We start from the raw sequence: 11,682 nt of genomic DNA on the forward strand, positions 1-11,682 counted from the left end.
GTGCCCTTGATACAAAGTTGAGAAATCTTGCAGGAAAAGCACTGAATTTGTCACCTAATATAGAGCAATGGAAAATGCCTGATTAAATTAGAAATTTGTTTTGTGGAGAGGATAGAGACAGAAATTGATCTACATTCAATCTAGGTATAAATGTTGGGTTTGATACTCTAATGTTACGCCTTTTCACAGCCTTTAAAAACGGGCTTGAGAGAAGCTTTGATGAGCAGCATTCCTGATAAAGGGATGACAATTATGGATGGGTTAGGACTTCAGTTCATGTTCTATAGAAAGTAATAGCCCTGGGAGAAAAAGTCTTATATATTTATCCACTAATGAATGATAAGGCATTTATTAAACAACTGCTTAAAACTGCACTAAGACTTTTAGGACACTAGGCAAAATTCTTTGTAGAATTTTAAAGTTTTATATAAATGTTGTTTGCTGTTGTTGTTAAGACCTTGGATTTTGTTGTTGTAGTTGTTGTTGCTGTTGTCAATTGTATCAGTGAGTGTAAAGCCAGTAACCTAAAGGTTGACAGTCTAATCCCATTCTCCTGTTATATATGCCATTTCATGCTCCCGGCATTCCTTTCTTCTGGACTCAGATTCTCTCCCTGGGGAAGATTCCCTTCTTGATTCCTCTCTGCTTTCTAACCCAGCTACTGACCTTCTAGATGAGTTCACTCCCATGGCAATTTCTGCTCCAGCTCATAAAGGTAAACATTTGACATGGCATGTGCTCCTGTTTGTCCAGGGAGGGGAGGGAGAGAATGACTGGAGGATGGAGTTTTTCCTGCAAGATTATCTGTGCCACTGTTTTCTTGTTAGCTTGTTTTATCACTTTTGTTCCATATAGAAAACTTCAGTGATTCAATCTAACAAAGGATGGGAAGGGGTTGGTACAACTACCAGAATTTTTAAGAAATATTTCTAAGTAATTGTTGATTAAAATGGGATTTTATGACTTTAAAATAATGAAAAAGATAGTAGCATGGTCTATTGATAGAATGCTAGATTTTGGAATCTGAAAGTTCAATGTTCTACTATTTAATTATACATGTGACTGTAAGTAAGATAATTATACATGTGACTGTAAGTCACTCTGTGTGCCTCAATTTCTTCATTTGTAAAATGGGTGGATTCTAAAATTCCTTCCAGCTCTAAGTTCAATGAGCCCATCAAATACATGTAGCTGGTTTAAAACTGCTTTTAGAAAAGTAATTTAGGGGCAGCTAAATAGTACAGTAGATAGAGCATCAGCTCTGGAAAAGGGAACCCGAGTTGAAATCTGGTCTCAGACATTTAATACTTCCTAGCTGAATGACCCTGGGAAAACCATTTAATCCCAATTGTCTCAGCAAAATAATATAAAAAAAATGTATTGTCTTAAATAGGTTAAACTGAGAGCCATAGGAGCATACTTTTGAAAATGAATCCCAGTGATCTCCTTGTCCAATTCCTTCATTTTTTTAGATGAGGAAACAAGGCCCCAGGCAAACCAGGACAGACCTGGCTTATATATACTTTACATAATAAAGTGTTTTAGTGAATACTGGTAACAATTTCTCCTTCTCCAAACAAAATGTATAATTGTATCCTTCAAAATGGGCTTTTTCCCTTCACTGAGCAGGCATCAAATAAGTTTTAAAAAAAAAATTAGGTTTTGATCCTCAATGACTATTCTTGCTTTCCAAGCAAGATAACATTTCTTAGCGAGGGCATGCTACCTGTCAGTAATGGGTGAAGGGATCTCTTCCATTAATATCAAAAACCCTAAGAGTGTCCTTTATAACAGAACAAAGAATAGCCCAGAATAAATGACATCATAGGATTATGGACCACAGGATTGGGGTCAGAGCTGAGGCACAGGGAACAAGACAAATGGTTAGAAGTTTGGTAATGGAGTCTAACAATGACCTCCCACCCCACTACATCCCTTTTCTCTCATAAGACTAAGAAATTCTCTTTAAGTCCATGTAAAAGATAGCAACTCAGACTTTTGGACAGCAAAACAGAAAGATAACTTGGAGTAAAGATATCAGCCCCAAACCCTTGTTTTCTCTCACATTCCCCAAGGTTAACAAAATTCCTTGAGTAGTAGAAGTGAATTTGAACCAAGTTCAGAGACAAAGAACCAATATTCTCATTTCATCCTCACACCATCCTGGGAGATAAACTATATTATTATGTTCATTTTACAAATGAGGAAACTGAGATAAATGAGGTTAAGTGGATTGCCGTATCTGAAGCCAAACTTCAGATCCAGCACTTTATTCACTGCCTTTCCTAATTGCCTGATGTCTCTCAGCTCTATATTAGAACCTAAAACAAATTCATCTGGTTTAGAATTTCCTGAGTAACTGTATTCTTGGAAAGAGGAGAAAGTGATGTCAAGAAAAATCCTTACTAAGGCCATGGACCAGCAAGGCCTCCTCCCTTAATTTCTTATTTATTTATTTGTTTTTGTAGGGCAACTGAAGTTAAGTACTTTCCCGTGGTTGCTAGGAAATATTTGTTAAGTGTCTGAGGCCAAATTTGAAATCAGGTTCCCCTGACCCTAGGGCCAGTGCTTTATCCACTGTGCCAACTAACTGCTCCCTTTAATTTTTTTATTAGAAGGAGCAAGCTCAAGCTGACCCTCTTTACCAGCAGAATGCACCAAGGCTTTTTAATAGGGGCTTTTACCATTTCTGGTTAATATTGTCAGTGTGAATCTCTTTCTTGTAAGCATTCAGTCCATTAATGTTAATCACAACCAGGCCATAATATCTCATCCTCTTGTAATTCTTTCCTATCTTCCCATAAATCCTTTGCACAGGTTTCATCTTATATATGGTAGGGCTCCTTTTGTTTATTTTAATATTTAATAGATTCCAATATAACATTCAAACTGTCCATCTGTTAGCTTTTGATCTTGATACATAACTGACCCACTTTTTTTCTGGTCAATATGCTTTAAATTATGTCATTTGTGAAACACAAGCCATTGTTGATAACACGATACAACCTGCTTACACCCACCTTGCATCTTTGCATTGCCCTGTGAGTCAAATGTAGTCATTATCTTTCTGAGTATGTGGTGTTCTGTGGTTTGCAACCATATGGTATCACCATGAGAAATATGGGCTTTTACAACAGGGATCATTGAAAGCTCTGTGCCATTTCCCTAAATGCAACCTAGCCTGAGTTCTCCTACTTCTGCTTACTTTTTTTGGCAAGCTCAGTGTCAATCTGCATGTACTAATGGGCTAATTCAATGAGCTGTCAACCCAGCTGCACATCATAGTGTGAACAATGTTCATTCTTCATTAATTTAGTTTTTTCTGTCTGTATTACTAGGCCGATTCTTTTGAAAGACCATGAACCCCCATGAGGAGGCCCTGCAGTATTCCGTGACTTGATACAGTCTGCAAAATGTCATTCTTAAGCAGGAACAGCTAGAGAACTTCATCATCCTTAGGAAATCCCTCTTCAATTTGATATATTTATGCATAAAGAATGGATTTGTGCATTCAGGCCTTTTGGATTCTTATATAACATCATTGATACATTTTTATTTTTTAATATTACAGAATGTCAGCACTTAAAATGAATTGAGAATACAAAATACAGAATGTTAGAATTGAAAAATACTCAAAATCTAGACTATCAGAATTTCAAGGTGTCCTTAAAATCATTCTGCTGAAAGGAACCTTAGGAATTACATAGTACACCCCATTCATTCTTACAAAGATAGAACCAAGATTCAGGCCAAGACTTCTAAATTTCAATTAATGCTATTTCCTTTAAAGACAAAGAACACAGAATGTTAAAACTGAAAGACCTAGAACATGCACTGTCAGATCAGGAAAGGGACCCTTGGAAGAGAGAACATAAAATATTAGAGTTAAAATGGGCTTTACAGAACATCTAGGTATTTTTATGTCTTCCATCCATCTCAAAATAATGTTTTAAAATGCATTAAAAATATAAGATTAGGGCAAGCCAATCATGAAAGCAATTAACTTTTTCCTCATCCAATAAGGAAGTGAGCCTTTTGTTAAGTTACTTTGTTTCATTAAAATACAATAAATCTTCTCTGTTATGAAATTGAGAGATCGATATGGAAAACACAAAGGAGATTCTCTGTCTTTTAAAAGTTTTCCCAGGTCTTGAAAATTGTCAGACTAGCCTGATTCCTATTCTTAGGTTTTAGAATATGTCTTCTTTGGGAAACCTGTAAAGCTCTCACCACTGATGACTGTTTCTATGGTAACATTCATTTGCTCTAAAACTTAGGTGCTTTTAAACCCAGGGCTGTTTATGAGTGCTGGTAGTTCAGTGCCTCTTCCTTACTGTAGGAAATTCCATTCCACTTTAATAAGCATTTGTTAACCACCTGTTATTTTCAAGACTCTCTACTAAGCATTGGTGGGAAGACATCCAGATAAGACCCAAAGATCATCTTTGTCCTCAAAGTGTTTATAGTCTTCTGGAGGAGTAATCATTCATGTTTTTCATGTAAGATGTTACCTTTGGGTCTGAGTCTACAACTTAGGTGAATCTGACCTCATAGGAAAACCTTATTTTCGTTCATCTTTACTTAACTATCAAACTTCTGGATTTAGCCCTTTTCTTTTCTCAACTCCCATTTTATCATCTTTGTATTGAAACAAAAGCACAGAGGGAAAAGGGATCACTAAAACACTAACAATTATTTCCTAATCAGTCTTGGACACATGATTGTGAAGATTACCTCTATGAAGCAGTGATATTTCTGAATTAAAGAAAGTTCAGACTCCTAAATCTCTTCTTTCTAAATGAAAGAAATTTCTGGGAAAAAAGTCTTCATCTAACAGTGACAGTAGCTGAGGTTTTGTTTTTTTGCCTTTGACAGTGTTTAAAAGATTTTGCTTTTATTGAGCAAGTTGCCTATTTAAGCAATTAAGCCTGACAGTGTTTCAGATGAGCCCATCAGCAGCAATGAGCAATTACAGAGCAGCATCCCTTGTAAAATGGGGGCCCAGCTGGGATGTGCTGGTGTGGAAGCTCTAATTAGAATTGAGAGGAATAAATTTACATGACTTTTACCTGCCTTCCCACTGTACATGAATATATTCCCTTTTGGATGAGAACTAGCATATAAATGTATTCACTCTCCTCCTCTCCTTTCCCTCCCTACATCCCCTCCCCCTCAATCCACTCAGGGAATCTAAATCATTTGGATAATTTCTCTAGAATGAGAAATACCTACCCAGTTGAGTCATTTCAGAAGTATTTTGTGCAAGTTGCTAGGTAGTATTTGAATCTTAAGCCACTAATTAGTTTTCCTGGATCTAAGTCTCATCATTAGTTAGTCTTCTATTGCCCATAAAGATGGGAAAGAGCTTATTTCCATGGGTTTTGGGGGGAAGTTGCTAGTATAAGATAATGAAATTTACCTTTATCCTTTTGGACAGTGACCATAAAAACAAAATAGTAATATACATCCTTAGATGTGGTCATGCTATTGGTTGTTTTTGATTGTCTTTTTTTTCTTAGTTTTCAAGGAAGGAAGGTGTGGGAGAGAGGAGTTTCTACATCCAGAAACTACTGTGCTTTATAAGATACCTTAAACTTAAACTTAAAAAAAAAAAAGGCACTGTAGTAATAATTACATTAAATAAGTAGAGAAAACTCATCCATCAGCCTGTTTTCCCTTTCTAATTTCTTAACCATGATCAATAAAGAAATTATAACCAGTTTTTCCTTACAAAATTGAGCATCTAGGGTTGAGATAAATGGGCTTTATGTCTTTTATTTCTCTATCCCTAAATCCAAAGAGTCTTTCTTTGGATGTCACAGGAGTAACCTGGTTTCTCAGTATGTTTTTCCTGACACTTTTCCCTCCTTATGAACTTCACCTCTAATTTCAACTCAGAAAAGGCAGTACCTTCACCTTCTTCTAAAAACAGCCCTAACCCTATTAATGGGAACTATGTGTCTTCTAACATTGTTTTCTGAGCTAACATCTGTCTCTGCTCTTTCTGCTTCTTTATTTCCATCCCCACCTCATGCTGCAGAAGATAGTAATCTCATCTCAGGTTTTGATGCTCCTGAGGGCCCCGAAAAGGTGGCAGAAGATGAGTTTGACCCCATTCCCGTGTTGATATCCAAAAACTCACAAGGTAAGAGAAGAGGAGGCAAAGAGAAGAGGCTGAGAACAGATTATGTAGAAATGTCTCAACCTGCTAGGAATAAATGTTTAAGGGCTCTTTGAATTATGAGTTCTTTATGAGTTGGGCAGAGAGATTGGAGTTAAAGAAGTGTATCTCCATAATCACATTTTGCCATTTCTTTTTGAGAAAGATTTTCTTTAAAAAAAAAAAAAAAAAACCTTAGCAAATGTTCCTTTTAAAGAGGATCATCTCTTGTGCAATGACCCACTCACATTTTCAGGACTTATACTTGAAGTCCTTTTTACCTTGAATACTGTGAAAAAAATTTTGATCTCTCTGCTATGCCAAGTTGTCAGATTTATTTAGTTGTTTTAATGCTTCTCCCTGTGTATAAAAGTTGTACTGAGTCAAGTCCTTCCTCAAACAAAAATGATTTCATTTAATTTGATTGATGGGATGAATGTTAGGGTACAGCCTCTTGTTCTCTGCCAAAAAATGGAAATCACCTTTGCTGCTAGCTTTCATTTGCCCTGCCTTTAACAGAATAATGCATGGGCTGTCTTGTGGCTGTTGGGGGAGGGGGGTTGAGAGTAAGAATGGTGGGTGGTAGGAAATAGTTAATTTTGATTCTTGCAAATTCTAACCTATAACAAATAGCTTGCATAGATTTTTTTTTTTTTTTTTTTTTTACTGCTTCTAGTTTTTTTTCTTTTCTTGGTTGCTTGCTCTGCACATCTAAACCTTAACCCTTTGTGTTCTGTACTGAATTCCTATCTCTCCACTTCCAGGTGGGCACTCTAGAAACAGCAGTGGGAGCTCTGAGTCCAGTCTTCCCAACCTAGCCAGGTCTTTGCTGCTGGTGGATCAGCTCATAGACCTGTAGCCGTGACCCAGTAGCAGATGCAGTTCTGTAACCTTCATACCGTAATCTACGTTTTCATTCCAGAGGAGTTAACCTTCAATATGATTTTTTTTTAGTTTGCAAAAAAAAAAGGGGGGGGACTTGCCAGTCCTTAATCCTCATCTTTCACCTTCTCCCCTAGAAACAATAAGGAAAGGAAATGGCCTTCTAGAGATACTTCTTGGCAAGTTCCTCCCAGTTCCCATTTCGTCACTGGTTTCTCATGAACCCACTTTCAATAGCATTAGCTTCAATGTGAACTAGTTGCCACAAAACCTCATTTTTGCTGGAATCAATCCCTACCTAGCTTGACCAAAAGCTCAAGTGTAACTGAACTAGTTAATTGTCACCTGGTGTCCTCTCTTTTGTGCTCACTAGGAATGGCCTCCCAAGCCAGTACTCCCCAAACCCTTTTCCTTAGACCTGATGAATATGTTTATCTCTTTCTTTTCTTTTCTTAATGCATCACCATGTGGAGATGGACCACTGACATGTTCTCAGCTGGAGGCAATAGACTGGGAAAGGATCTAAGGCTTAAGGGAGAGTAGAATGCCTTGTTGGTAGCGTATGCTTGGCAGAAGAAGTTGGGTATTGCCCTAGACGGCCAAGTTAGGCTTAGCCAAAAGCTTTCACACGCCACCCCACCACCATCCCACCCTCACCCCCAAACCTGTTCAGCATTCCTTTAACCTCTTGGACACGAAGAGATCAAGATATATGACTGCAAACACTGGCGATCTTTTGGTAAATTGCATTCCAAGTATTGCTATTCCTATTGTTGTAACTATCCCAAGCCCAGATCTCTGAATTAGACCAAAATATAGACAGTGGTGGTAATTATATCTTTAATTAGAAGCCACTTTTTTGTTTGTTTATGTGGGAGGGTTGGGGTAGGGGGGTGGGAGAAGGCATAGCAGAAACGGATGTATTTTTCTTGTGATTTTTATTTTGAACTGAATACTGTAAATTATGTATAAATGAAGATGTTGACCAGTTCTGTTTCCACTTGGCGTTTCCAATCCAATGTCAGGTGTCTGTACAGGGTTTATGCTTCCCTTCCCTTGTAATTACTTGGCAGCCTCACCTTGTAAGTTCCAGGATCCTCCTCACCTGACAAGTGTGTTGCTATGAGCTTCCTTCAGATCTTTTGTCTTTGTAGAGTAAGCGCGTTTCTGTTCAGGTCATCAGAAGTGAGTGTGCTGTCGAGCTAGCACAGCGTGGCCGAGGCTAAATTACCTTCCTTTCTCTTGGTGTTTAAGTTGGAGGCTGCCAGCCACTGTTCTGCTTGCTCTCCTTGGCTTACAAGCCAAAAATCAAGAAACGGCACAGAGTTCTTCACTGACTTTAAAACACTGTTCATGAAATAAAGGACTCTGGACCAACATACTCACAAGTTTAGTGGTTGCCCTCTGTTTGCATATGTAGCTCGTGCTATTCGCTGAATTGTGGTTTATTTTATTTTGTTTTTCTTCATGTGAAAAAGCTACTGATGAAACAATTCGTGAGAAGAGGTGGGTTGGGCAAGCCTTCTACCTTCTCTCCCCCCACCTCCACTTTGGGCTCTATCACTCACCCTCAAAAGGAATCCAGCTCTTAGCTGAAAAGGTTTCTGTAAATAAAATTCCACATCCACACTCTTGGCTCTAGATCTAGTACTTTTATTTCTCCTTCACATTTGCACTTTAAGAAGAAAGGGAAAAAGGGAGGGGAGGTGGGACCCATTTTTCAATATCCCTAGAAGCATGCAAGACACTGTATTTTGGAGGGGAAGCTTTGAGGCTCACCCATGGAAGCAGCCTTAGAAAAACAATAGAGTGGGGATCTGAGTCTCTTTCCATGCTTCTTTCTCTTTCAATTGCACCACTGTGGGGTGAAGCCAGTTGGCCAAATAACAAGCCTGTTTTAGGGTAGGAGGTCGGTTTTTAGTTTTGGAATTTGTTTTTTACCCTTTCAAGAATTAAATCTGCCTGTTGGGGATAAAACACCAAAATAGTGTCAGTGAAGTCCTTTTATCGATTGGCTGAGTTTCATTAACAATAAACATGGAACTTCATTTGCTTTTTTATAGTGGGGGGGCATGTTTATAAATAATAATGCTTTAAATTAATGCTTCAGATCAGACTGTTATTCTTTCTTCTGAACATAAGCAGAATGTATCAGCCAATAGAGCTATTATAGTTGAATTTAAAATGAGTTTGTCTCATTCATATGGCCTAGGATATTCTAACTACTTAATTCAAGTAAAGCCATGAAAAATGACATAAGAAAATTAAAAGATTGGGTTTAAATGGTCACTCTTCCATATGGCTCTTAAATTAGATTAATATGTATTGACTTCATAATGGTCTGGCTCAGAAAGTTTTAGTAAAAATAGCTAATAAAATTGGACACAAAAGAAGCTTGAGACTTGAGATTTTTAACCTCCAAGGTTTTGGAGGTTGAAACAGCTGGAAGGAAATAGCTAGACTAATTTTTTTTTTCATGTTCTGCAGAGGTATAGGAGGAAAATCAAGTATCTGTCAGTTGACACATGGGAATAACCCAATAAATTAGACCCTTTCCCAGATTTTTGGAATCAATTTTGAATTTGTTTTTAGCTAGGAACAAATAAAATAGAATGGTAATCCTAGTCATTGGTTAATAGTATAATGTAGAATTTCAAAGCTGGGCGCTAGGAAGCATCATGATCTGGAAAGAACATTTACCTGGGAATTAAATTGAGACTGACATTAGGCTTGGGCTCATACAGAACAAATCACTTAACCTTTTGAGGGGTTCAGTTTCTTTATCTGTAAAAGGAGTTTTAACTAGATAATTTCCAAGGTTCCTTAATGTTCCATACCATTTTATAGGATGTGTTATTCTTGGAGATCTTCTAGTTTCATTTCCTCATTTGCTAGGGGAGGGAAAAAGTCTCAGATCTTGGAAATTCATCTATTTTACTTCAGAAGAACTGTGAAGGAGAGCATTTCATCCTGATGTTCTTCTATGACTGACAGCACAATTCCTATATGATATTGCTTCATTTGTGTTTGTGGAATATTTGAACAGGATTGTACTAACATGGTTGGCTGTCATTAATTCAGCTCTCTGAAACTTCACCCTATAGGGCCAACCCTTTTGCATTTGAATAAAGGCACCTGGGGGATCCCATCATAGTTGCCCTTTTAAATTTGAGCATGACATCTTATTAAATAGAGCAGCATAACAGCAGCTTGAATACATCAGTTCTTTATTTTGTTATTCTACTCCCTTGGGGGGGGGGGGAAGCAAAAAAGAACACATACTCTAGAACAAGGTGTCCCTAAGTGCAGTTTTAAACTTTTATAGATTATAACTGCCTTAAACCTTTTGAGACGCCCTGTAGAAAGATATATAGTTATATGGAGATATATAGATGTAGCTATAGAATAGATACAGAAGTCACATTTATATTTGTATACACATATGTATACATGTTTGTATATACATATACGTGTGTGTGTATATATATATGTATGTATATATATAATTTACTTTTACCATTATACTTTAAGGGTGACAGTTATAACTAGAAATTGATTTGTTTTCCCTGGTCATCTAATTCAAATCCCAAAAGCCCTTCTTTCCAGTACTTGGCAAATAGTAAGCACTTAATAAATGCTTATTGCTCAAATGGCTGACAAGAAAGTTAAATGGCCTTAGGCAGCATTAAGAGGGGAGAGGTGATTGTCTTACTTGTAACCTGCCCAGCTTAGGCCATCTCTGGAGTATTGCATAAAATTCTGAGCAGTACATTTTAGGAAAAAGTTTCTCACAAGCTAAGAGGATGGCAGCCAGCATGATGAAGAGCTATATGAGAACTGATTGAAGAAACTAAGGATGTTTAGCCTAAAGGATAGAAAATTTAGAGGGAATCCTGTCTTTTCAAGTATTGAAAGGCTGTCACAAAGAAGAACTACTACTTGATCCCATAGGATAGAACTTGGAGGAGTAGATGGGATTTGCAGAGGTAGACTAAATAAACCCCACATCAGCAAAAACTTTCTAACAATTAGAGCTATCTCAGAAAAGTCTCATTAGGAAATCAAGATTCAACTTGTTCACATAGGCTCCAAGGGAAAAAAAAAGTAGGAACAATGGCTAGAAATTAAAAAAAAAAAAAAAAAGACAAATTTAGGTTTGAGTTAGGAATAAATTCCTAACTAAGTTATTGGGAGAATTGCTTCAGGAGGCAGGGACTTGTGTATCACTGAAGATTTTTAACCAGAAGATACTAGAAGACAATGACAGGATTCTTGTTAAGCCTTCTGAGATCTCTTCCAGCTGTGAAATTTGGTGATTCTATGACCATATTAAAGCAGAGAATTTTGTTAAATTGTTTGCTTTCTGAGGAATGACTTTAAAGTACTGTGTTTTATTTTTCTAACAAACAGAACTTATATATCCAAATAACTGTTATTCTCTTCTAAGTGGCTCCTCTGGAAGTCTGAGTATGTATCCCAGTGATTTCTGCCTGCTGTCACTTAAAACATCTTTATTCTGACTTCCCCAGATTCGGAGAGAAGACAGGCCTCAGGGCCAATTGATAAAATAGAGGACACAAGAAAACTTGTCATGTCATTCCTTAGAGTTGGCATTTAATTGAAAACAACATATCCTAACT

General features: G+C 37.3%; 1 protein-coding gene across 4 annotated transcripts in view; it reads left to right on the forward strand.

Annotated features, from left to right (window-relative positions):
- AAK1 (AP2 associated kinase 1) overlaps window positions 1–8,671 on the forward strand; it is a 227,973-nt gene extending 219,302 nt beyond the window's left edge. For 3 of the 4 annotated variants that reach the window (XM_051975435.1, XM_051975433.1, XM_051975432.1), the window contains 3 exons: window positions 605–715; window positions 6,041–6,145; window positions 6,925–8,671. In XM_051975435.1, coding sequence (XP_051831395.1) covers window positions 605–715; window positions 6,041–6,145; window positions 6,925–7,019 — 311 coding nt within the window. In that variant the 3' untranslated portion in view covers window positions 7,020–8,671. The remainder of the gene's footprint in view (window positions 1–604; window positions 716–6,040; window positions 6,146–6,924) is intronic. The other variant, XM_051975434.1, reaches the window with a different exon arrangement.
- Window positions 8,672–11,682: the final 3,011 nt, after the last annotated feature.

Source organism: Antechinus flavipes, chromosome 2, assembly GCF_016432865.1.
Source record: "Antechinus flavipes isolate AdamAnt ecotype Samford, QLD, Australia chromosome 2, AdamAnt_v2, whole genome shotgun sequence".
Taxonomy (NCBI): domain Eukaryota; kingdom Metazoa; phylum Chordata; class Mammalia; order Dasyuromorphia; family Dasyuridae; genus Antechinus; species Antechinus flavipes.